The sequence below is a fragment of the Colossoma macropomum genome, unplaced genomic scaffold (assembly GCF_904425465.1).
Source record: "Colossoma macropomum unplaced genomic scaffold, Colossoma_macropomum, whole genome shotgun sequence".
Taxonomy (NCBI): Eukaryota; Metazoa; Chordata; class Actinopteri; order Characiformes; family Serrasalmidae; genus Colossoma; species Colossoma macropomum.
The window spans coordinates 23,333,464-23,361,146 of NW_023494799.1; the positions used below are offsets into that span (position 1 = coordinate 23,333,464).

A 27,683-nucleotide genomic window follows, 5' to 3' on the forward strand; every position below is an offset into this window, starting at 1 on the left:
GAATTTGTTCACAAGTGGATCTTGACCGCTCCATCACCTCAGACAGAGAACAACAGACAACGCGGCATCTAGGTACATATTTCTATGGCAGTATCATACAATGTCAGAAACCACATAAGCAAGTTTACTTTACATTTACATTTAGATTTTTTTTCTTTAAGACCTGTCAGAAGGAATATAAAATGTCATAGTCTGATTGAGTTGACCCTCAGGTTTGCGAATAAGTTGCTAGGCTTATTGGTTACAGATGTATTCTATGGTATGGCATTAGACTTCCTGGAGATAGAAGACCAAGGAAGCATAGTGTGGCTTTACATTTTGATGAAGACTGAGGTTGGATGTGACTGTGTTCTGTTGAAATGGTCTTTTTACTGAGCGTGTAAATGTGCAGCAGTAAAGCTTCAGTCACTGTGTGATCAGTCAGCCTTTATTTCACTTCAGATCTCAGACTATCTGAAATTAATTTACCATAGGACACGACTTTATCAGCCTGCACCTAATATAGAGAGCAGAGAGAGAACAATCTAATACAGCTCACTGCTACATTACACTCAACTATCAGAGAGAGAGGGAGAGAAGAGCAAGATAGGGAGACAGAAAAGAGAAAAGATAGAGGAAGGGAAGAAAAGATAGAGAAAGATATAGGTTTGAGAGAGAGAGAGGAGAGAAAAAAGAGAGAAAAGAGAAGAGAAAAAGAAAGCAAGGGAGAGGTGAGAGAGAAAATAGAAAAGCAAGAGAGAGAGAGAAGAGAAAAGACAGGAAGGGGAGAAAAAGAGAAAGATATAGGGTTGAGAGAGTGAGGGAGAGAGAGAAAGCGAGAGAGAGAAAAGAGAAGAGAGGAAGGAGAGAAAAAGAGAGAGAAGAAGAGAGGACAGAAAGAGAAGAGAGAAAAGAGAGAGATAAAAGAGATGAGGGAGAGAGAGAAGAGAAAGAAGAGAGAGAGAGTGAGAGAGAGAGAGAGTGAGAGAGAGAGAGAGAGAGAGAGAGAGAGAGAGAGAGAAAAGGGGAGAGAGAGGAGAGAAAAACAGAAAAGAGAGAGAAGAAGAGATAGGAGCAAAAGACAAGAGATAAAAGACAGAAAGAAAACAAGAGGGAAAAGAAAGAAGAGAGTGAGAGAAAGGAGAGGGGAAAAAGAAGAGCAATGGAGGGAGATAGAGAGAGAAGATAGAGGAAAGGAAGAAAAATGAAGGATATAGGGTTGAGAGAAAGAGAGAAAGAGAGAGGGAGAGAGAGAGAGGATAAAGGTAGAAAGGGGTAAAAGATAGGACTGAGAGAAAAAGAGGGGGAGCTAGAGAGAGAGAAAAGAGAAACAGACAAAGAAAAGAGAAAAAGAGTTATATGAATAGTGTGTGAGAGAGAAAGAACGAAGAAGAAAAAATACACGGGTGAGGAACAGAGATAGCTAGAACTGAGAGAATAGAGAGAATAGAGAGAGAAAGATAGTCAAGAAAACTAAGGGAAGAGAAGGAAAGAGAAAGAAACAAGAAAATAGAGAATACAGGGAGAGTTAGAAAGAAGAAAGAGAGAGGGGGAGAGGAGGGAGAGAGAGAGGTAGTTTGGGGTGTGGGGGCTGTTTTTTACACTTTGTTGCTCTCTCGTTCTCCTTCCTCCTCTCTCTTGTTTCCTTGTCTTGCGTACTCTGTCATCCTATTTCATCCTCTCCTCTCTCTCTCTCTCTCTCTCTCTCTCTCTCTCTGTGATTTATTTAACGGCTGTCTTGTCCTACTCTCTCTCAGTCTTATCAGTCACTAGCAGATGTGAGGAGAGACTGCCGTGTATTCATCCACACTTCATTTATTCACCCACTCTTCATCTTCTCTGCCGTTTCCTTCACATGAAACCGTGAAACTCCAGTGCAGTGAGCTGATAGCAACTCATCAGCTGATAATTACGGTGAACTGAGGGCTTCCACTTTAGAAGTCACTCCACTCCAGTATGTGAAATCAGCCGTGGCCTGTTTTTTTGTTTTAACAAGGATATCACAGCAGCAGATTTGCATCAGAATATAACAATATAAAGTATGAATGTGCACCAGAATGAGTTTAGCACTAACACCCTCTTATAGAAGTGCTAACAGAGATTAGCATTAACCCTTGTGTGGTGCTGATGTGTTTGTCACTCACTGGTCTGGTGGACCCACCACATTATTGTTTTTTTTTTTTAAATATCAATACAGCCATAACAATTTATGTAAAAATACCAGATGTTTAAAATATCACAAATGGCCAGCGTAGGGTTCTCCTTTAGCAGCTGTAGCCAGTCAGCAGCCTGTCCATGTTGTCCACTTTCACACACACACACACACACACTTATACAAAAACATACACACACAGACACACATATACTAACAGCAGGCCATGTAGGAGGAAGACAGATTGAAGGACACAGCACCTCCACTCTTTTACTCCCCACAGGTTCACCCCAACACCACATGTGTAATATAAATGTGTAGAGGGGTGTTCATGTGAAGTGTGAAGAAAATGTGTTATTTTATATGTTCTTCAAAGAAAATGAGCAAAGGCCAAGGAATCTGAGGTTGAAATAATAATAAATCGCATCATTTTTTTCTTTTGCTGAACATTGAAAATGGGCCCTACAGACCTCAACACCACACAAGGGTTAATTTTAATTTAAGTATGCTGTGGTAGTCAGCTAGAATACCGATACATATCACACATCAGGTGTGAAATGACCAACAGGTGAAAATGTGCAAGAATTCTATCATGAAATGTGATTCTGTTAAGTAGTGATGTCTAATAACTACATTTCTCAGTTCAGCAGAGTGGTAACAGTGGTAAAATGTTTCTTAAGTCCTACTTTGTGCCTGTAACTCTCAGATTAGATGCAGAACATCACACAGCGTACATCGATCATTTCCTCTGTCTCTTTTTCCAGATCCAACAATTTCTACCTGGCTATGCTCCTCTTCATGCTCTTTCTCTGCATGCTGCCGACCATCTTTGCGATAGTGAGGTACAGGCCGTCCCAGCACTGCGGACCTTTTAGGTAAATGAGCCAGTCTTGTAAAGCTCCATCTAAAGGGAACTATGCGTGTGCACAAAGAGAGTCATTTTAAACCACTTTCATTAAGCCTCGACACTTAATCTCTGTCAACGGCTCCATTTAAAACCACCATATCAGGAGAAAAGATTTCAGAGCAGTTTATTTCACTGCACCAACTGTAAATTCACTGTGTTGAATTAATATGTATAAGCTCTTAGGTCTATGAGTGAAAGATAACTCATATAACATGCATGTTTTTGATATCAGCCATGATAACTGTAACCTCTAAGGGTTCAAAGCACTAGTTTAATACTAATTCTATTAGAAAATACTGTTATTAATTAAAACAAATCATATATTTTCCTCTTCTTCCTCCTCTTCCTCTACAGTGGTCAAGAGAAGATTTATGACATCATATCAGAAACCATAGACAATGACTTCCCGCTGTGGTTCAGTAAGGCCATGAGTTACGTCACCAGTCCGGTGGTGGTCCTGCCTGCCCTCCTGCTGCTGTTGTAAGTGGCCCTGTCAGTCACGCTAGGTTTGGCAAAATTACCTTGGGAAAATAAATATATGGGTCAATAGAAGATGAATGCTTTTGCTTTGCTTATCCTTCACCGTCCCCTCACTACCCCAAGGCCGTTGTTTTCAGTGCAGTTCTTCACTGTCGTTTTCAGTATGTTGATCTACTACCTGCAGGCCATCGCCAGATCACTCAAATTCACCAACAACCAGCTGAGAATTCAGCTTCAGAACGTGAGTAATAAAGCAATAAACAATGAAGCCACAATCTTGTCCATGATAATGGCAGGTAGTGAATCTATCTATCTATCTATCTATACATCAGCACCATGAAAGTACACCACCTGCATTCATTGTCCATTTTATCAGCTCCACTGACCATACAGGAGCACTTTGTAGTTCTACAGTTACAGACTGTAGTCCATCTGTTTCTCTGCATGATTTGTTACTCTGTTCTTCAATAGTCAAGACACACAGGCCCCCTACAGAGCAGGTATTTTTGGGTGGTGGTTCATTCTCAGCACTGCAGTGACACTGATGTGGTGGTGGTGGTGTTAGTGTGTGTTGTGCTGGTATGAGTGGATCAGACACAGCAGTGCTGAGATTTTTAAACACTGTGCTCTCTCACTGTCCACTCTAAAACATATAATTTGACCGCAGGTGTTCAAACTCTATTATATTCTTTGCCATAGGAACGCACAGAAGACAAGAAGAAAGTGTTTCAGTTGGCTGCAGGTAAAACTCAACAGAACTGCTTTTTTTTGCTAATAATAAAAAGTCACCAAAGGTCAAAGTTTGAAATCCTCTTTTCAAACTGTCAGAGTGGAACTATCAAACATGACATGTTGAGCATGCTACTTAAGAAATTATTAAAAGCTTTAACATTAACTGTACGCTATGTGTTTTTATACTCTGTATAAAGGTACCCCATTTGATTAAGAGATGCTTTTATGGTCCATCACCACACTTTGCTGTATGTAAACATGTTTTCCATGCAGCTCGTCTCCAGCCACCTGAAGGTGGTGACAAAAAGCCCGAACAGGAGAGTGACATCACCAGCATGGAGTCCCCGGCTCGCTCCACTTCTCCTCCACGCCGCAATGGCACCGTTACCAACTTCCAGTCACCGGTTCGCCGCGGCAACAGTATCCGCACCATCACCCAGTCTGCCTCTCGGGCTGACGTCAGGACCACTGGAGCCACACGGAGCCCCTCCGTCCCTGTCCGACCCAAACCCAGACTGGAGCACATCCCCAACAGGTCTGACCTAATGACCCTTTTTCATCATTTCACTTTAATGTCATACCAGAATATAAAACCCAACAACAACCATACCAATGTGTATATTAATTATTACAACAATCATTTATGATTCCTTTGAAAAAGTAAGAGTAAATAGATTTACTGCTGCAGTCTCCATATGAAGCGCCAGTACAACACATGTTTACACAGTTGTAATCTGAGCACTAAACAATAGTGCTGGTGATACTTTACCTTTTCTCTCTTTTATCTGGTTTGTATTTTTCTATCGTTTGAAATTTTGGAAAAAATAGAACATAAAGTATAAAATGTGCTAGATTTTTTATTTTATTTTATTGTTTTAGAAAAATAAAGTACTATATACATATAACATAGAAATAATAAAATGCCTAAATTTTTTATTTTTATTTATATTATTTATTACATTTATATTTTTTTCTTTCTTAATCGGTAATATCACTTTGGGAAACTGTCCTGCCCTGTCCCTACTTTTAACCCCACAAACTTCATTACATTGCTTTTCATTTTCCATTTATCTCTGCTCTGAATTCCACTGGCTTCCATCTCTGCATGTGTAGTGCTTACAGAGTGATTGGTGGTCCCCCTGTCCCCCCAAGGCAGATTCACAGAGTGGAGTACATTCCCATTCCAGTCAGGTTTGGATTTCCCTTAAACATATTGGTTCTGAAAACACAATCCTATTGATTATTGATCAAGTCATGATTCAAACTTCTAATGATAACTTTTTTTTTATTTAACTCTTTACTTCTCTTGAACTGGGGACACATTACTGGCCTTTAGCCTGTAATACATTTACTGTGATTATCAGTCTAGAATGTGCAGTGTTGCCTTTGAAAGTCTTTGAGGAATGCCAGACAGAACGCAAAAGAATCATCAGTAGATGAAAAACTTCATTTACAGAATCATTCATTCATTTGGTCATTAAAGCTTTTCATGACACCTTAACAAATCTACCATCACACTAATGGCTTTGCAACCATTTAAAGGCTTCCTTCACCTCTAGAATTTAAAGTGGCATTAAAGGAACAGGTTGGTGAAATATCAAATTCACGCAATCTCCCCTTCATCATAAATTTAATCGCTCAGCCAAGACATGACTGGCGTCTGAAGTTTATTTCTTTCATTTTATGTTGGAGCTATGAAGCTAATGTAGCTAACAAGTTATGAAATGACACCCAACAGATTAGTATGGTGCTAACTGCATGCCTTAATCACCACACCCTTGCCTCAAACCACATTATGTTGTTAAATAGACTAGCCATATGATGTAGTTATATATAAAAAGTATGTTGCAGCTAGTTAAAATGGTACTAGCAGCTTTCTTTAGGGCTTAATTAAGTTTGCCAACAATATTCTTTGTTTTTCTCAGTATATGATTTATTTCTGTACCACTTTCACAGTCTACAGCTTTTGAGCTAGAAGCATGAAACTTTGCAGGATTGTAGAGCTTATATGGGAACAGTGTGCTTGGGCTTTTGAGACCAATTGCAAAGCACTCCTTCTTACACATTTTCCCCATAGAAAAATAAATGTAATAAGTGTAACGTTGAGAAAATTGCAACAAATTATGGCACAAAAGAGACCATTCACACTTCCCATTACAAAAAGACATATATACATACTAACACACATATATACGCATATGCTTGCAGCAACCTGGGATACTGTAGCAATGGCCTAGCAACACCTTAGCAACCCCCTGGGATAACACATCAATGGCCTAGTAACACCTTAGTAACCACCTGGGATACCATTGTAGACAATCTAGCAACAACTACGTGGGATTCCATAGCAACAGCCTGGCAACATCTTAGCAACCACGCAAGATAACATAGCAACACCTTAGCATCTAATTGGGATAACATAGCAACAGCCTAGCAACATTTTGGCAACAACCTGGGATGAAGTAGCAGCACTTTAGCAACTACATGGTATTCCATAGCATCAGCCTAGCAAAATCTTTGCAATCACCTGGGATTTCATAGCAACAGCTTTGTCAAGCTGACTTGACAAAAATTGTTCATAAACTTTCCCCTTTTAGTTTTACTTAATTTTTTATATGAAACTGTCTCATTCTTTTTGACTTGTTTCTGGAAAATATGCCAAATTAAATCTTAAAATAAGCAAAATAATCTGCTAATAGAATATGACCATTTCTCTAGATGAAATTAATTAAAACAAGTAAAAACATCTAAAATTAAGTTACATGATATTACAACATTCTTATGATTGCATTCTTTTGCAGATTAAGGAGAAAGTGTGGTTTTTATAAATTTGATTTTTCACCTACACATTCCTTTATATTTAACTCAGGTTGTATATATAATTCAGGTTCTCTGCGTAGCTATCATATGAGTAATTAGTTCTCTGCATGTTCCTCAGGCATCCAGGTTATCTGGGTGGAATGAGTGGCTCCCACGGTTCCAAATCATATCACCAAATGGCCTACAATCCGTCCATGCGCTACACTGAAAACATCCACTCCGACCCGCTGTTCAGGAAGAACCTCAGGCCTGTCCGCCCTGAGCCCGGCATCATCACATCCCAGAGCTACATGGGCCGGCGTGCACACACCACCCGCTACGTCATCGTCAATGAGCACGAACCGCGCAAGAAGCTAATGCGCTCCACCACTCGCATCCCGAGGCACTACTGTCTGGTGGACGAACCTGAGATAGTGGAGCTTTACCCTCGAAACATCAAACGCTACATCCCTCGCACGCCCCACCGGAGCCAGCAGCCGCACCTCAGCGAGGAAGAAGAAGAGGAGGAAGAGGAGGAAGCAAAGAATGGAGGAAGAAGAGGGTCATTCGGGCAGTCCCACAGGCCGAGGTCACTTTCCGACCTCCATCAGCCTGCACGCTTTTACATCGGAGACACCTTGGAGAGCCGCCTGGCGCAAAGCGTATATGGAGAAGAAGAGGAAGAAGACTGCGGCGGAGAATGGGAGGAGAAAAGTTCTCGTCCGAAAAGCTCCCGCATGAACCTCAAAGTTGCAGAGACGGCCCACCGGCACGGAGAACCTCACGTCAAGCCGAAAAGCAAGCGTAAGGGGGAACCGTCGCTAACGGAATCCGATTCAGCCTCGTTAGCGTCCAGCAGCGACCAGCAGAACAGCAGCACTGACCAGTATATCCAGGTCATCCACAACAAGGAGAAATACCTGAAGCACAGCACTAAGTTAACTAAAAAGAAGTCCAAAACTAGTGGTGAAGTGAATGCATCTGGATCGAATGATCTCGTGTGCTCAAATGTTTGATTCGACTGTCATTACTTAATAATAAGTTACTGGAGCCTTAGAAGTCGTAGTGATCAGTTAGCATGCTGTGATTTTATATGAATTATTTCTGATTCATAGCTCTTTTAAACACAGGGAGAAATTCTGTGGGAAGTGCAGATTCTAAACTTTCAATCCATACCACATTTGTGTTTGCAGTGACAGGAGAAGATATTTTATTATGATTTGAATTTGATGAAAAAGTCAGAGACCACCCTTCTTTTATTTCATTTCCAGCTAAAATGCCTATTAGGTTATTCATTTTTTAGGAGATATTACGGAGGAGATTAGGTATAAAGTAATCCACCTGCATAAGGAAGAGACAGTCAAAGGAAAATAAGTAAAAAAAAACAAAAAAAAAAACGGAGAGTTCTAAAAGTGATTAACAGCTACAGAGAAATTGAGACTCCTAACAACCACCTGGAAGACCTGGTAGACACCAAAACTGTCCCGATCAGATAAACAGCACTTAAAGCTTTCATCTGTGAGAGAGAGGAGAAAATCAAGCTGCTTCAGATCTGAAAACATCCACAGGTGTTTCTGTCCATCCTTCCACTGTGAGAAGACAACTCAGCGCTATGGGTCTGAAAGGATGTGTAGCTGTGAAGAAGCCACAGTGAGAAAAGGAGACACATCAAACAAAGAAGCTGAACAGTGGACTGACCACCCCAGTGTCCAGACCTCAACATCACTGAATGTGTTTGATTACTTCAGAAAATGATCAACCAACTTCTAAGACTGAACTTTGGAGGTGTGTCCGCAGATTTCTTTGAGGAACTGAAAGTGAGTCACCTGAAAAGAATGGAAACTGGAATAAATGCAAATGGTAAACACACTTCGTACTACGGAGCCCCACTGGTAACATCCCATATAAATAAAAATAATGCGTTCCTATGACTTAGTAAGGCGTGGGAACAAGATAATTAAGTTGTGGCCACAACTTAGTAAGGCATGGGGACAAGATCCTAATGTGAGGCCACAACTTAGTAAGACATGGGGATGAGATCCTAATGCGTGGCCACGACTTAGTAAAGCATGGGGACAAGATCCTTTTGTGTGGCCACGACTTAGTAAGGCATGGGGACGGAATCCTAATGCGTGGCCACGGCTTAGTAAGGCATGGGGACAAGATCCTTATGTGTGGCCACAACTTAGTAAGGCATGGGGGACGAGATCCTAATGTGTGGCCGCGACTTAGTAAGGCATGGGGTCGAGATCCTAATGCACGGCCACGACTTAGTAAACCATGGGAACAAAATAATTAAGTTGTGGCCATGACTTAGTAAGGCATGGGATCGAGATCCTAATGTGTGGCCACGACCTAGTAAACCATGGGAACAAGATAATTGTGGCCATGACTTAGTAAGGCATAGGGACGAGATCCTAATGCATGGCCATGACTTAGTAAGGTGTGGGAACGAGATAATTAAGTTGTGGCCATGACTTAGTCACTGCATGGGGACAAGATCCTAATGTGAGGCCACGACTTAGTAAGACATGGGGATGAGATCCTAATGTGTGGCCACGACTTAGTAAAGCATGGGGACAAGATCCTTTTGTGTGGCCACGACTTAGTAAGGCATGGGGACGGAATCCTAATGCGTGGCCACGGCTTAGTAAGGCATGGGGACAAGATCCTTATGTGTGGCCACAACTTAGTAAGGCATGGGGGACGAGATCCTAATGTGTGGCCATGACTTAGTAAGGCATGGGGTCGAGATCCTAATGCACGGCCACGACTTAGTAAACCATGGGAACAAAATAATTAAGTTGTGGCCATGACTTAGTAAGGCATGGGATCGAGATCCTAATGTGTGGCCACGACCTAGTAAACCATGGGAACAAGATAATTGTGGCCATGACTTAGTAAGGCATAGGGACGAGATCCTAATGCATGGCCATGACTTAGTAAGGCGTGGGAACAAGATAATTAAGTTGTGGCCACAACTTAGGCATGTGGACGGGATCCTAATGCATGGCCACTATTTAGTAAGGCATGGGGACAAGATCCTAATGTGTGGCCACGACTCAGTAACGCATGATCTTGTTTCCACGCCTTACTAAGTCATGGCCATGACTTAATTATCTCATTCCCACACCTTACTAACTTGTGCCCACGCATTATTTTTATTTATACGGGATGTCACCAACATGGCTCTGTAGAATACTGAATTGTATGCGTTATATTCTATTCTGATCTTTTACCTGACTGAAAAACTGAATAACTTATGCTTATCTGAAATTGATTGTAAATTAAATCACTGAATGGTGGTCTCTGAACTTTGCACTTTAATTAAATATAGAAGTATTTCTAAGGGTTCATATGAGATTGTTGTAATGATAGAGGATCAGCTTTTGGTTTGCACTACTGTCTCATTGCCTTGTTGTAAAGCACATGCAGGCTTGGCTACAATGAACAATATGTAGGAGCTGTATTTTGCAAGAATCAAATGTACATTTTGCATAAATGTGATACATTCTGTATAATGCAGGAACAATACACACGTCCTACATCATGGTGAAGCACATACTGTAGGTGATGCTACAATGACCAAAATATAGGAGACATGTTTTGAAATGACCAGGTGTACATTTGCATACATGTGGTAGATATACTCTCTATATAGACTGATGCCAAACAAAGTCAGAGATGTATACGGTGTAAAGGTAAATAGCTGGATTCAAGAGACTTCGGCTAATGATTAATCATGCCCCTTGTTGTCACAGGACTCTGGGTCAAAGGTAATGTCAGTGTTGACATAACTAACAGAAAAATCACGTAGAGGTTCCCAAACTTGCCGTTTATTGACCACATTCTGCTAAAGACTCTCATCTACCAAAAAGCGGGAAAAACTTTATTCATATTAAAACTGGATTACTTTAGACTGCTGTGTCCGATTTCTTTGTCTCTCTAGATTAACACAGGATCCAAACCCCTGTCCTCCAGTAAAAGGCACCCAAGCAGCTCTGTCTGACAATACAGTGGCCAAGAACTCCAATTTGGACCGAATTTATTGCATAAAACTTAACTTAACACCCCAAATCTGCTATTCAGTAAAATGGTATCAGTACGTAGCTCATTATTCTGTTCACAGATGGCTAAATCTCCTAAAAGCTATGTGGATATTAGATGCTATTCTGTTAGCTAACATTTGCTAACAGTTTTCAGAATCCAAATACATAATGTGGCATGAGTGAATCCATGTCCTACATTTCTCTTGTGTTTTATTTTTATCCCTCTAAATTCATACAAACTCAGGCTGTTTTTATTACTGTCTTTTAGAATGCTAGATGCAAATGAGCTCTGTTCTGATTGGCTGCCTTGTTTTGTGCCTCATTCAGGAAGCAGTCCAGGCTGAAACACTCCTTATAACTTCTTTGTGAAGCCACTGCAGGCTAATTCGGCAGATAGCCTGTATGCAAACAGTTAGCCACTTTTGCAGCCTAACTTCTATACAAGTGAATAGTTTATTGCAAAACATGAACACTGAACAATCAACTTCTTTTATTTAAGTGATTAAAAATTATGTTTTCTATGATATGGACCTATTAAAATAATCTAAGGAGAGTTTTAGATAAATATGACAACATGATATAACAATATGAATAAATAAAAACCAAATAAAAAAATCCTCTTGATGTACACTGGACGGCCCGAATCTTGAGTAACGCTTCCGTAAGCATTCCCCTGACCAATCACAGGGCTACCTCGCCCACCCAGAACAGTTTCAGGGTCACAAAAACTTAGCGAGCTAAAGCTAATCCAGCATAACCAAAAGCTAGCAAGCTAGACCGCTTGTCTATAGCTGCCTGTCGCCTGTTCATTCATTTATACAACACCAACATTGTTTGTTCATTCATTGCTTCCTCCCTCCATCCGTTCATCTGTGACTTCTTTCGTCCAGTTAGCGTCACATCAAAGCTGAATACTGATTTTAGTTCTGTATGACGGCTGGAGCAAGTTGGAGTGTTAGACAGAGAGCTGTCAATCAAGCTGCTCATTAGCCACGCCCACACAGTTCTCAGATAGGTCTGATCTGCTGTTTTAATCCATGTTTTATTTTATTTATAGCTTATATTTTTCATTCATTTTTTCTGGATGTTTAAAGTAACACTCAAGTTAAGCATCATACAAACATTTTCATATTTTAGTGTTCCTCAGACTTTTAATAATTGCTTACAGTGAACAAAAGAAGGCTATGGCAGAGCGGGTTTAAGGGGAGCCTGCTCACTTCCTATTTCCCCTGTTATATCAAAAACAGGACTGCACCAGAGCGAGTCCTCAATGAATGGGAGTAAATGGAGCTAAACGGCTAAAGATGAAAAGTTAAAGTAGTTTCTAACCACTTGTCCAGAACTTTCTTTTAATTTTAGAAAGTAGAAGGATGTATTTCACTAACAAAGTAAATAAAAATAACCTGTATGTTTACTATTTTTCTGCACACAGATTTTGGGCAGCACGACATCAACATCACTGCTAATGAATGCTGATTGCTTGACGTCATGAACATACATGAGGCGCCGTTTTAAACTTCTATATCTTGAGTTCAAAAGCTCTTAAAAAAATAACAGCAGTGTTAAAATGTTTTATGCTATTCGGTGTTCAGGAAATGAATGTATTATTAAATGTGTAAGCTTTTATAAACTACGATTTTGCTCAAATGCCATCTGAGCTCATTCATTCTAGAGCGCCCTCTAGCGTTTGAAAAACCCGGAAGACATTACAAAGAGGTATTTCTCCTCTCTACAAAATTTCTGACTATGGGCCCAAGTACAGCCCCAGTTTAATTCCCTCTGCACCGACAATCAAAAGAAAACTTCATTTCCCAGAATGCAACGCAGTCACGTGCTGTAGGCTAAGGAAACCGAGCTATCCGGGAAAAATCTCCGAAAGATTCTCTTAAAGGAAGAAAACGAAAGGCAGGAAGTTAATTTACAGAATAATCATAGATATTTATGATAGCTTTACATCATTTAAGTACGACGTGCTTGTGAAAGTGAACTGGACTCTTATTCAAATCCTACAGGCGACGTAATGTAACTGCTGCACCATTTAAGGTGGAACGGAAAAGTCGAAGATCCTGGCGAATGGGAAGCCAACTTGATCCTCGTCCTGGACTGGAATGAATGAGTTGTGAGCTCCTCATCAGAGGCTTTTACAGTGGCTCTGGTCGGTGTCTGTGTTGTATCTCGACGCCACTCGCTCTGTTTTCCAGTAAAGGACATTTTTTATGATTATGGATTATGAAGGAAAGGCCAACTCCGTCGCGGAGCTCCTGTTAAGCTACAGCAGAGACCAATCCGGCTGGAAAATATGCAAGAAAACGGTGAGTAAGCGATATTTTCTACACTGGATTTGGGTGAAATAAGGCAAAATGAAGTTACACAACCGTGTGTGATGTTTATCCAGAGTGAAGTTGTGGTGTCCTGGAGACCATCAGCCGAATTTGCTGGGAATATGTGAGTACAAGATATAGGATAATAAGAAAGGACTGCTTATATAACTAAAAGTGACACACTCTCTGTATTTGTCTCTCTTGCTCTCTCATCTGTCAGTCTAAAACACATTTAATGGCACTTAGCTATATAGATATTTTCTCTTTAATAGTTTTCCTCAACAGCTGCACTGAGATTCTTTTCCACATCCAGATGTTTCAATCTGATTGGTTATCTTTTAATATGGTAGCCAATTAGAAGTGAAACTGTGTTGTAAAAGTTCTCATTTCCATGTAAAATATATGTATATGCATTGGCTCATATTAAAAATATATATGTGCAATATATGTGATAAATATATATGCTATATTAAACTTTTAAATATTTAAATATATATTAATATATACCTGTATATGTCAACATGCATACAAGTGTGGTAAATATACACAGAATGGCCATCTCCTTGTATCTACACTCTTTGTCAGCTCCACTGACCATATAGGAGCACTTTGTAGTTCTACATTTACAGACTGTAGTCCATCTGTTTCTCTGCATACTTGGTTACCCTGTCCTTCAATGGTCAGGACCCCCACAGGACCCCCACAGAGCAGGTATTATTTGAGTGGTGGATCATTCTCAGCAGCGACACTGACGTGCTGGTGTGTGTTGCGCTGGTACGAGTGGATCAGACACAGCTGTGTCACTGACACTAAGGTGATGGTGTCGCTGCAGTGCTGAGAATGATCCACAACCCAAGTAATACCTGCTCTGTGGGGGTCCTGACCACTGAAGAACAGGGTAACAAAGTATGCAGAGGAACAGATGAACTACAGTCTGTAACTATAGAACTACAAAGTGCTCCTATATGGTTAGTGAAGCTGAGGAAATGGACAATGAGTGTAGAAACAAGGTGTTTTTAACGTTATGGCTGATCAGTGTATGGCAACATGCTGAAATGCATATATGTGTGCCAAATATATGTAATAGTATCAATTTAAAAAAATTATATATATGTTAAAAATATGTTTAAATGTATTCGATATTTGACACGTTTTGGAATATGTATGTAAATATTTTTTTCTTAGCATATGGATAGTGTGTAGTTATTCTTTGTTGATGAATTGTCTATGTGAAGCAATCATGGGCATGAAAAATGTGCTACATGTATTATTAGTAATGATAATGATAATAATAATAATAATGATATTATTATTATTATTATTATTATTATTATTATTTCTAGTCCTTTCATTTTCATCAGGAATAATAGCGTGAGATTCATACGCCACTATATGCTTCTCCGACTCTGGCAGGTATAAAGGAGAGGGGATGGTGAACGGCAGTCCTCAGAAAGTGTGGGAGTGTCTGAAACCGGATCCAAACGGGCTTCGTGTGAAATGGGATGACAACGTCAAGAAGTTCGAGCTGCTTGAACAAGTTTCTTCAGTAAGTTCCACACCAGTGATGAGCATTTTCTCACGTTCATTCTCCTAAGTCTCAGCCCAGATCCGCTAAGCTTTCAAACTGCAGGCCTGTCATTCACTTATTAAGGTGAAAGGGGAATTCCAATGATTTTTCAAAATATCTGCATAATTCAGTGTTTGAGATGTAAACAAAGCCATTCGGAGTGGTTTGGTGTGAAATGGTCTATTGCAAAGAAACTGACATATTTCTGTAAGATTTCTTTACAGTGGTGGTGATACAAACCAGAGGTCACAAATATAGTTGTTTTATTTACTGTCCAAAACCACCAGTGAACCTACACGTGTCTTCTGAGTGTTTATATGGAATGCTGATGATGTAAAACAGTGGAAAATCCTTTTAGTAATATTTTGCCCTAAAATGCCCTGCGTGTACCACTTCACCATGAATGGATTTCAATAATACGTTTTCGGACAAAAACTTCATTTCATTGTATTAATTGTTCAGTATCTACTATAAATTATTTAGTACATATAAATTATACAGTAACTTCTGTGTATTATTCAGTAATTATTATAAATATTTTAGTAACTACTATGAAACTAATGTGTAAGTTCTGTCGGTGTGGGAGTGAGGGATTGAAGTGTGGACCCCCATATAGACCCTTAGAGTTTAAGTATTGAAGGTGCTTTGAAGGTGATCATATGCTATAGATAGCATATAATAGCATGTCTAACTAATAGAGCTGCAGATAGAGATTTAGTTGAAAAACGCTGGAGTATTTCTTTAACTGCACTCCTAAAAAGATGGTTATTCAAAGGTTCTTTAGTAAAGAAAATGGTTCTATATAGAACTATGAACACTCAAGGAACCCTTTGCATGATTAAGGGGTTCTTTGGATCGTGAAAGGGTTCTTCAGATTGATAGAGAATGTGCTGAAGATGGTTCTATAAAGCAACAAAAAGGGTTGTGCTATTGTTATGAGCTTGTAAACACAGAAGAACCTTATCTATCTATCTATCTATCCATCCATCTATCTATCTGTCTATCTATCTATCTATCTATCTATCTATCTATCTATCCATCCATCCATCCATCCATCCATCCAAAGGTTCGACACAAAACCATCTACAGCACATTCTCCATCAATCTGAAGAACCCTTTCACCATGCAAAGAACCCCTTAATCATGCAAAGGGTTCTTTGACCATTCATGGTTCTATATACATTTTCGTCATTAAAGAACCTTTAAAGAACCCTCTTTTTTAAGACTGTGGCTAAAGTCATGCACTAGGTAATTTCTGTAGCTGTGATTTTAGTACAGCAGTGATTTAGTGCAGTGATCTCGTCCATATTTGTGTAGTCAGTGGTTTCGTCCTCCTAGCGATGTTTCATTTCATGTTTCATTTGTACCAATCTAGCGCCCCAGGTGTTTCCGTTGGTGTGTAATGGCTTTTCTTCCTTCCCTCAGGACATCACAGTGTGCAGGACTGTCACTCCGTCTGCCGCTATGGGCATTATATCACCTCGAGACTTCGTGGACGTTATTTTAGTCAAGCAGTACGAAGATGGCACAATTACGTCAAATGGTGTGTGGAGCAATTAAGCTTTGTATCGTTTCTGTCTCCTTTTATGTAACCCAGCTCTTCTGAATTCTTCTAAATACGCCCTGAAACGTCTGGAGAACAAGTGTACACTGCCACAGTCTTTAGTGCATTTTCAGTCAGAGCTGCACAAAATATCATTTGCTGATCATTATTGGGATACTGGCATTTGCAATGCTGAGATGCAAATGAGCTCTGAGAAATTACCACTGTCTTTACTGTGTGCTACGAGCATTCAGATGTTCCTTATGATAAATAAATGAATAAGGTAAATAATTGTAGACAAAACAGTGCAGGTCTGTCTTTAACCATGTTATCAGAGGGTCACTAATGTGATTATACATAGTTGTATGCAAATGTTCGGACACTTGTGATTTTCAGACTGAAAAGAAGTTAACTTATCTTCTACAGGAAACAAATTTATGGCATTTTCTGAAAATTTCAGTTTAATTGCAATTTCTGTTTAATTGCTGAGTGTAACATATTGGACATCTGCATTGTATTGATTTTGCTGCATTTGTAATGCTTGCCAAATCAGTGTATTACTCTATACTGCTTATATTCAGGTTAAGATTAGGGTTTATTTTTGGGTAAGGTTGGGTTAGGATTAGGTTTTGGGTTGAGGTTAAGGTTAGGGTTAGGATTAGGGCCAGGGTTAGGGTTAGGTTTTGGGTAAGGTTGGTAAGGTTAGGTTTTGCAAAATGGAAATAGTGTTGTTGATGTGTTACTGATAATCTCTTAAGAGTTTATTAATCATCTACAAAAGACCGCTCCAAATAAAATGCTACCTAGTATTTATTCTGAATGCCTGAAAGTGACATTTTAGCAGTACTTTTCAGCCTTGCTTTTAGTGTACATGTATCAGTGTTTGCTCACAGCCAGACAGATAGCCTTTAGTTCTTATTCTGGGTCATATTTGCTTTTCAGTGCTCACTGACATGGATAGGAATAGACAGAGGGACAAACTGATCTGTATTATCTCACTAATAGAAATCCACTCTCATGTCGTCTTATGTCTCTGTAGCCACTAATGTGAGCCATCCAGCCTGTCCTCCTCAGCCTGGCTACGTGCGCGGGTTCAATCATCCATGTGGCTGCTTTTGTGTGCCAGTTCCTGGGTAAGCCACCGGGGGAACTGAGTTCCTGGAATAAACCACTGCACTAATTACCAACAGTGCCGCCTGTGATTACAGGGTGTAGTTCCAGTAGCAAACAGCAGGTGGAAGCAGAGAGCTGTGAAGCTCACTGGAGCTTAATGAATTCAATTGATTTCAAAAAATATAATTTTTACCTTTTACCACATTTATTTCTGCCTGTAATCACAGTGCCTCATTGTGCATGTGTAACTGTTTGACTAAACTCAGTTCACTCTATTAAGAAATATTGAATACAGTTTACTTTCTCTGAGAATCAGCCGTTTGCATGACGGTAATGCTCATTTTAAATTTTCCTGCTGCTTGTGTGTACGCATTTTTTGCAACATAGTGCTTATATTTATTATTTATTACTTATTAATTAGTTTTTCTGGGGCTTTCTAGCTTCTCTTCCTCCAGTAAAGTATTTTGCAGATCACTTAAGCTCATTTGTATTGTTTGAACTCTGATTACTCAGTTGTTTTTCAAAGTAATCAACAGATGACTAGTCAATATAATCAACAATGACAATCAATTAATCAGTGGATTATTCATGAGTAGAAACTGATTGCTTGTTAATTAGCAACAAGTATATAGTAGATCACTCAAATACTAATGTAGTCAATACAGTCAATAATAACAGCACTACTATTCTTAAATGTATTATTATGGTCAATGATTCATTAATAAGCATATTATTGATAATAACAACTAATTACCCAATTACTCATCAAAATAATTAGATTACTCAGCTACTAATGTAGTCAATACAGTCAATAATAACAACCCTACTATGGTTAAATGTATTATTATTAATAATTAATTAATAAGCATGTTATTGATAATTACAACAATTTACCCAATTACTCATTGAAATAGTAAGATTACTCAACTACTAATGTAGTCATTGCAATCAGTAATGATAGCCCTAGTATTGTTTAATGCACACACACACACACACATTTTCTAAGCTGCTTATCCTTCTGGGTCGAAGAAGGATAGGGAGCTGGGGGGAGCTGGAGCCTATCCTGGTGTTGTTTAATGCATTATTATTGCCAATTAATTGATAAGTGAATGATTAATAATTATAAAATGATTACCTGATTATTCATCAAAAGAATTGGTAGATTATTCAACCACTACTGCCAATACAGTCAAGCTCTAGCATTGTAAGCATGTTAGTATTGTTAATTAATTATTTAATTATTATTATTATTATAAACTGCAGGCTAATGTGTGCCTTTATTCTCTCTGTTTTCTGTTGGTTCACAGGGAAGCAGGTAAAACCCAGCTGATCAGCTTTTTCCAGACCGATCTGGGAGGTTTGCTTCCTCGTTCAGTTGTGGATTCGTTCTTTCCTGCCAGTATGACAGACTTTTACTCCAACCTCACTAAAGCTGTCAAAGCTCTCAAATAGCACTAACAGCACTTACTCTAGAACATCCTCTTAAAGTGGTATCCCATTACTTACAAAAAAAACCTTCTCTGGTTGTTTTACAGTGATTTTAATTTTAGTTTTGATCGTTTTTTAAGTGTTTTACAGAACTTTGGAGTTCTCCACAGGCTTCTGATGGAAATAGCAGTAGAACCTGTTTGTGTCTCACAGGGCCTGTAGAAAGTTTTAATGCTGCTACAGCAAAACCATACACTTACATACAACTCCATGTGCTTCAGTGTTTAAACAGGTTCATTTTATTGGCAGTTTTGTAGTTTGATTGTACTGATTGATTTTAAGTCTAAACAAAGGTACATTTGGTCCTGCAGCACAGTTGGAGCTTTTCTGCTGCTAGAGACTGGACATTGCCACTCTTTTGAGGGAAAACTGATGTAGCTCTTAAATGAGGGAAGAAACATCTTCAAGTCCAGTTAACTCGACTTATTTACACATGCACATGTGCAGTAGGGAGTGCTGAAGGTACTGTATGTCTAATCAGCAGTTACTGCTGTGTAGCGATGTATCCCGGTCAGCAGTTGAGAAGCAGACCCTAAACATTTCATACCTCAGTTTTTCATATATCTGTATTTTATCATGCATTTGCCACACAGAAAAAAATGCTGCATTGAATTAATTCAAGTATATACATCATTTCCATATGAATAAAATGTATTACATCAAAATAATTACTGCCAAATGTACATAACATGAAAGCCAACACTATACTGATGTGTTCTATGTTATTCATGTGGAAATTATGTGAATCAATGCATCACCTTTTTCAAAAATGCAAGAAGTAATGGTCATGTGTCTACACATATGGAAAGAAATACATAGGCATACATGTTTTTATATGTGAGACACATTTCAAATCCAATCGAAATGTATTCCAAACTGAAGTACTGAAGTGAACAGCATTTATCAAGTACATTTTCAGATCTTTTAGATCGATTTATTTTACATATATTTCTTTTTTATGGGTATGAACTATATTTACATCTTGGAAACTCAATTTAAAAAAATCTAAATGCTGTAGCTCTTACAGTAGTTCATAACTAACTTCACTCAGGAGTTCAGTGCCTGAAGGGTAGTTGATAAATTGGTAATTGTTCACGTTTAGAAGCTCAGAAATACTCACAGAAGCTTAAGACACCGTCGAAAAGAAAATTCACTGTTTAAAACATAATCACCATGACTGCAAACGTTTAAGGGACAATTCCACCATTTTTTCTGCATAATTTAATGTTTGAGATGTAAAGTCATTCATAGTGGTTAGATGTGAAGTTTGTTCATTGTAGAGAAACTTACTAACTCTTTACAGTGGTGGTGATAGGAACCAGGGGTCACCATGTCTACAACACAAATATAGACATTTTATTTACTATCCAAAGCCACCAGTGCACCTACATGTGTCTTCTGAGGTTTTAGATGGAATGTTAATGTGAAAATAGTGATAATAAAAAATGCTTAAGGGGGCTATTTTGCCTCACAAAGCCCAGCATGTATCCCTCCCTCCCAGAATGGTGCATTTCACATCAAACCTCTGGATGACTTTGTTTATATCACAGTGTAATTATGTAGAAATTTTGAAAAATTGGTGGAATTCCCCTTTAATTCCAGTCCATCACTTAAAGGCCTACATATTGATGATAAGTACTTTTTTTGACGAACCTAAATCATTTAAATTTGTTTACATTTGCTTAATGTGAGTTGTATTTTGAGTACTTAAGGATTAATTAGACTCCAAACAATAACGGTACCATAAAGAAAACAACAAATATTTACATTAATATAGAAATTAAGGCTCATCACTCTGCATGATTCCACTGAGAGTTTGTTATTGGGATAGCCAAATATGCAGTTACAGTTCAGTAAGGTTAGTAACTACACAGAAGCCTTTTCAGTCTGTCCCCTTTTTTTAATCCTTCCTAAAATATGCACATGTACTGAAATGTTAAAGACAAATCTTGAAATGTATTGATTTTGCTCAGTGACAGGAATCAGGAATCCACAGTGAAGAGATGAGCTATGAGGGTTTTTTTTAATCGCACACATAATGTAATAAACCCTAACCTATTAGCATTTTATTAGTTAGTTAGTTGTTTTCAGTTAAATTAATCAGTAAATTGTGAACGTAGGGACCAACCCACTTTCTCTCAATTGATGTCATGTCATATGAATAGTTTTGAATTGAGACATTAATATGGATAAGGCTGCGTTTAGGCATTCCTACCTAGTACAGTAGGTCTTATTGACTTACTCAGATTACATCTCTGTAAATGTACTGCTAATTACGAAAAGGGAGAGAAAAACACTGAATCAAACTTGAATCTTTGGAAAAAGCCACTGCCTGCACTCTTAGTAACACTGTCAAGTTTTTAAACGAGATAAACACCTGTGGAGAACGTGGAGAAATTCCACCAATTTTTCCAAATTTCTGCATAATTGAGTGTTTGAGATGTAAACAGAGTGATTCAGAGTGGTTTGGTGTGAAATGGTTCAGATTTCTTTACAGTGGTGGTGATAGGAACCAGGGGTCACCATGACTACAGCACTAATATAGACATTTTATTTACTGTCCAAAAACACCAGTGAACCCACACATGTCTTCTGAGTTTTATTTGGAATGTTGGTGATGGGAAAATAGTGTTAAAATGAGTTTTATTTGTATCCCTCTACCATGCATATAAAATCTTCTCAAGTATATTTTTAAAATAATGTGTCAGACATCAGGCTGTGTATTCATAACCATTTCATGTAATAACTCTGTGAGGGAGCTTTTAGAGGTTTACATGTGGTTCCTATCACCACCACTGTGAACAATTCAGACTTGACTTAAAGATTAAATTATGAGTAAATTGTGAAAAATTTGTGGAATTCCCCTTCAAACCACAGTGAAATATAGGGGGGACAGAAGCAGTGGTTAGTAATATCACTGTGATTTTTACTGATCATTGAAAGCTTGAATCTTTATAAGTTGCACAATATAAAAGGGACCAGGTTGATGCCGTATACTAAAAAAAAAAAAACAATGCACTGAATTCATTCTAATTTCCACATAAATAAGATAATGTCAACACAGTTACGTCTTTCAGTTTATGTATTTTGGCAGTAATTGTGTTATTAATTATTAAGGCTTATTACGGTCAATTGGCAGGCCCAAAGTTTTATTACACACTTCTATAAGAATAGCTCAGCCAGTTTGTATTGAGGTCCCTGTAGTTCCTGAATAATAAGACTTAGTATGTTATTTAGTATATTCTGTATTTTATTTGTGTGGAAATTTGCATATTTCCATATGTGTATGCATTTGAATCAAGTAAATTCAATGCATCTGTTGGATTGTCAGTGATCTGCTGTGCTGTACGAAGTCTGATGAGTGTGCGTCTGTCTCATTTCTTTACTGGTGTTGCATTGAAGAGCATGACCGTCTGTGTTTAGTCCTCAGTGATATTACTGTCATTGAATGCATGTTCATAGCATGTTCATGTTATGCAGTGATTGCTTTTTTAATCCTGTTTTTATTATAATTTTACTATAAAAATATACTTTTTTGTCTTTGGTATAATGTTGAATTACAATAGCTGCCCATAGACTAAGAGGTTATCAGGGTTCTGGTTATTTAGATTAAGGTGCTGGAAACTGTTCAAGCTTCACAAACCTGGACTCAAACCACTCACGCGAGTCTGAAAGTTAAGAATTATCCAAAATATCTTGACATTTCATTACAGCAGGGAAGCCACACACCCCAAAAATAGCTCTATATCCTCAGTGCTTTGCACAGTCCTTACCAGTCCTGACAAAGGGTGTGCCTTTGAATTTGCACACCAACTTTGGTGCACTTTGACCAACAGGGGGCGCCACAGCACACAGATCTTGCACATTTTGTCCAATTCTTTCCAACCTTGACAGTCTTTTGCGGTACATCGTCCTAACTGAGCATACACATGTTCACATTTTTCCAAAATATGTCAAATTCACAAACTGTCAGGCTGATGTTCACCAGATTTGGCACGTTTTACACAATCATCTTTCTCTGTCTATCATCAACAGATGCCCAGTCCACAAACATTTTACAGCCAGCTAGCCTGACATTCATAAACTGAATAAATCTGATGATTTAATATGTTATTTAGCTTCTGTCTGACAGTAGATTTTCATGTTTAAAAAAAACAAAAACGGGCTGTCTGAACTCCAGTGTACACCTACCAGACAGCACAGCTATAGCACTGGAAGCATGGCAGAAACAATTAGCTGAAGCTCATTTTACACTCTGTATATGTTGATTTAGTGGAATAAAACTTTCAACATTATTTAGTGAATTTTTGACCTTTGGAATTCGCCAGCTCTTCTCAAACTCAGTATTTTGAATTAAAATATATGAAGTGAAATAACTTATGGTGTGTCAAGGAATGTTAGCTAAGGTAACAGACAATTAACATCTTGAGGCTGTACTATGTAAGATTTTTTGTTACAGTTGGAAGAAGTAGCATCACTGAGCCAGGAGAAAAAATCTGAAATAACAATATACAAGTCAGGGACGAGTTTTTTTAAACCATGTCTTACGTCTTTACATATTAACGTCACACACACACAGTCTCAATGTTTGGGCCTCAAATTATCTGGAAATCAACATTATACTGCTGTAGATATGGTGACAATAGTTGATAATTCACTCACATCCTTAGAAGACGCATCCTTCGCCAAGTTTAGACTGGGTTCTCTTTGAACTCTCTTTCACTCATCAGATTAATCAGTTCGGGGAAGACAACTGAAGCACAACCCAAGCAACAGAATGCTCTTCCGCACATTGCATGTAATTACACATTTCCACCAGAGAGGTCTCCAAACCCCAAAACTTACATAGTGCAGCCTTAAATAGTTTGATCGACGGTCTTTCTGTGTAAACTTCAGGCCACCTTCAGTATTTATTAAATAATGCCTTGCAAAGCTGAATATCAAATCTGACTGAATGCTTGTTCTTAATTTATCACAGCTTAAACTTGTGCAGTCCTTCCTCAAAGTTCAATATGTTACACAGATAAGCTAGAGCGCCCCCTTGGTCCCCCTTGGTTTGTGCATGGAACACTTGTGGCTATATTCCTTTTTATTATTATTATTTCTACATAGTCTTAACCTGGAGGGCATGCTCTGACCATGTTATCTCTTGATCATTCCAAATTGTAGTTTTTATGTATTTCTGTTTTTAATAATCAAGGAATATTTGTCTGAAATCAGCTGCTGCTGGAAAAATGCCTTTATTGTATTGTTAGTCTAATAGAAATTAATCAAATCCCTTTGTATGAACATAGTAATTACACCAGCATCAAATAAAAGTATGACCTTCTTGACCCTCGACTTGTCTCTTGCATTTATCAGTGAATGATTCTTTATTAGTACAACACTAATCATTAATTGCATAGTCAATTTTTTATTGTTTTTTTGGGGGGGAAAAAATAATACAATAACATTTTCCACTCAGTCAAACAGAATCCTTTTATATATTAGGAACTTACTCTGTACACAAAAAAAAAGTGAACAACATTCATTAGCGGGAGCTTCCGATCATATTTGTATGTAATATAATGTACTGATTCTTTCAAGAATAAATCAAATTCCCATTACTATAATGAGGCATGTCGTGTTTGAATATTTGGTCTGAAATTATTGCATTAAGAGTAGAGCCGCAACAACCCATTCTTCACCCTTCAAAAAAGTATATTTTAGGGCAAAAAGACCCTGATTTGGTTGTTGCATGCATTTGTGAAAACATCATATTACATGAGAACAATCTGCTTAATGAAGGATCTGGTTAAATACTCTGGTTAGAGTGCCTTACAAATAGTTTTGTATCTCTATGTACAGGGTTTGTGCAAATCTCCTTATTAAAACAGGCAAACTTGAGTGCAGTCAAGTCCCCATGAATCCCTGACTGTGTTTGTACAACAGTACAAAGGCAGTTTTTATAAGCAGTGCGTCTGTCAACACAATGCATAGAAACTTCATTCTGAAATACTGTTTACATGTGCTGAGAGGTCTGAATTAGGGCTGGGTATTGCTCAAAAATCAACACCAATGTCAATACCTTGAGTTTGGTAGCGTTTCCTGAACGATACTTTTCCCACTACCTTCTTTTAAAATTACAGGCCGAAAGTGGGTATGGCTTAAAGCAGAAGCCACTAGTATGAGGCGCTGGAATTGGGTAAACAGCAGACTATTCAAGAAGCACTAACATCAATAACATGCATAATGAATTTAGACAGCCAATCAGCAGTCTAGATTTTAGAACATGCATGCTTATTGGCTTATAGATGCTAAGACCAACTACTTCTATGTTGAAATTCGGTACTGAATGTTTCAATACCTGGTAGTATTGTAGTAATTTAGTTGATACTACACTGAAAACGGTACTAGTGTGCAATGTAAATGTACCTTCAAACGTAAAACAGTGTCTTTAAGGTCCAACTGTGTAGCTTAAAGGAGTTTAAAGGTACACTACACTCATTTTCCTAGTAGAAGGGTACTTTTTAAAATAGAAAAATAAAATGGTTTAAAATAGAAATGGAGTCAATGCAACTTCAAACAACAGCATCGGAATATGGTACAATTATGTTCCCCAACTAAAGATACTGAAGTTATGATGAAACCACCCCCAGTGACCCAGTTTAGTACCTTTCTTTCTGAGAGTATACAAAAAGCTTTGAATTTCGATACCCAGCCCTAATCGGAAATCATTTTTATGAATAAAAAACATCAGTAAGGCTGTGTGAAGCTTTTTGGATAGCAAGACAAATGGCTGAACATTTGATCTAAACAAACATTTCATCAAAACAAGCTACACTGAAAAAAAAAAGTTTTTAAAAATGTACTTGATTCAGATTTCCACATAAGAAAAGGAATACAATATACACCATTTTGTTTTCCAGTTTTTTGGCAAAAACTGCTGACGTGATTTATTTTATTCATGTAGAAATTTTGTAAACATTTGAATCAAGTATTTTTTTTTTCAGTGCAGGTTTCTTGTAGCATGTTATTTCAGGTTTATTTTTCAGTAAAGCTGGATAGCTTAAGCCCAAAGTGAGGATAGTCCAGTAGGAATGGGCCTTAGCTCATCTTCTATTGAACAAGCTCGACTTTTGGCTTAAGTTATCTGGCTGACTGAGAACGCCTGCTTTCTGAAATATCCTAATAACTAGTCTCCTGGTAATAAGACAGAGAAACTGATGAATGGCTTGAAAATGCAAAGCAGTATTGAAATAGTATTCTCCTTCCTGTTTTTTCACCAACCTCCAATAAGCATAAGACAGTAACATAATAACAAGGCCAAATGTCCTTTAGAGATATTAAGCAGATTAAGCCTAGCCTTATTTTATGTTTGTTTTCTTATCCATTGTAAACATCTTTGGGTTTTTAAAAACAGCTATACAAATACAACGGTGTTGTCATTACTATTATTATGTAATTCCATTGTCATTAGAGGTTCTCCAGTGATTAATACTGTAGTATAAGACCAGGCTTAATCTGTGTGCTTTCTCTGTTCAACTGCTTAGGCTCCATGGTGGTTGTTTACAGTACTTTTGTAATGGAGTTAGCTCTATTCGTCTTTCTTCCTCCTGATGATGACGGTGAATGGCCCGTCAGGAAGTCCTTTGATGAGGGACCAGGCCTCTAACCGTGCAAGGCCTTGCAGAGCTGAGCCCTGGACCTGCAGCAGCTCATCACCAACCTGCAGACCTTTCTGCTCCGCTGTACTGCCTACAAACACACATAAACACATTCGTTACAGCAAAATACAAACGTATTGGTCTTAATGCTGTACTTCAAGGTAGGCCACTGTTCACAAGGACTACATAAGCCCATTTTTCTGAAATTACGTTGTCATGACACTTTCTGGGGTGAAATGAAAGACGTAGCTCAGTGTATGTAATTCTGATAATATAGCATCAGGCTAGTTGTACAAAAGTGAGTATTTCTTGTGGCCCTGATTAATTTGACCATTTATAAGATTTAAGTTGTAGCATCATTAGCACTACATTACATTAACATACACTAAGCTACAAAGTCAGTTATTATAATGTACTATGTAATTTCACCCAACAAAGTGTCATGACACAACCCTGTGTTGGAAAAAATGAGTGTCTTCTGACATTAGTATGTTAATGTGAAATCAAAGTTAACAAAAGCAGCCTTTATGATAGATGACACCTATTGGAATAAGCCTTTATAAATGTTTTTGTAGGTTTAAGTCAGTTGTCTTTGTCAAGCTTATGTTGGTGTTGTGGAGCCTAATGAACACTGCCCTCTATTAAAGTGTTACAGCTCCGTTCTTGTTGGTTCTGCATATGCATTTGTACACCTACCTTGTACTCTACTCACTGGCCACTTTATTAGAAACACCTACCCTGTACCTCCACTCACTGGCCAATTTATTAGAAACACCCACCCTGTGCTTCCACTCACTGGCCACTTTATTGGAAACACCCACCTTGTACTTCCACTCACTGGCCACTTTATTAGAAACACCTTCCCTGTACCTCCACTCACTGGCCAGTTTATTAGAAACACCTACCC

At 38.3% G+C, this 27,683-nt stretch overlaps 3 protein-coding genes across 4 annotated transcripts in view; 2 read left to right on the forward strand and 1 right to left on the reverse strand.

Moving 5' to 3' along the window:
* Positions 1 to 8,606, forward strand: part of LOC118819533 (transmembrane channel-like protein 3) — a 35,568-nt gene extending 26,962 nt beyond the window's left edge. Inside the window, exons 17-22 of the mRNA XM_036587376.1 lie at positions 2,896 to 3,006; positions 3,393 to 3,518; positions 3,681 to 3,759; positions 4,218 to 4,260; positions 4,524 to 4,785; positions 7,189 to 8,606. Coding sequence (XP_036443269.1) covers positions 2,896 to 3,006; positions 3,393 to 3,518; positions 3,681 to 3,759; positions 4,218 to 4,260; positions 4,524 to 4,785; positions 7,189 to 8,065 — 1,498 coding nt within the window. The 3' untranslated portion in view covers positions 8,066 to 8,606. The remainder of the gene's footprint in view (positions 1 to 2,895; positions 3,007 to 3,392; positions 3,519 to 3,680; positions 3,760 to 4,217; positions 4,261 to 4,523; positions 4,786 to 7,188) is intronic.
* Positions 8,607 to 12,664: 4,058 nt separating this feature from the next.
* stard5 (StAR-related lipid transfer (START) domain containing 5) lies at positions 12,665 to 24,463 on the forward strand. Its single transcript, XM_036585978.1, has 6 exons — positions 12,665 to 13,410; positions 13,494 to 13,543; positions 14,833 to 14,965; positions 16,412 to 16,529; positions 17,569 to 17,662; positions 18,950 to 24,463. The coding sequence occupies exons 1-6, from the start codon at positions 13,315 to 13,317 to the stop codon at positions 19,092 to 19,094; spliced, it is 636 nt and encodes a 211-aa protein (XP_036441871.1). The 5' UTR covers positions 12,665 to 13,314; the 3' UTR covers positions 19,095 to 24,463.
* Positions 24,464 to 24,523: 60 nt separating this feature from the next.
* The window catches only part of il16 (interleukin 16), a 51,162-nt gene continuing 48,002 nt past the window's right edge, over positions 24,524 to 27,683 (reverse strand). For both annotated transcript variants that reach the window (XM_036585976.1, XM_036585977.1), the window contains exon 22: positions 24,524 to 26,867. In XM_036585976.1, the coding sequence (XP_036441869.1) occupies positions 26,707 to 26,867 (161 nt within the window). In that variant the 3' untranslated portion in view covers positions 24,524 to 26,706. The remainder of the gene's footprint in view (positions 26,868 to 27,683) is intronic.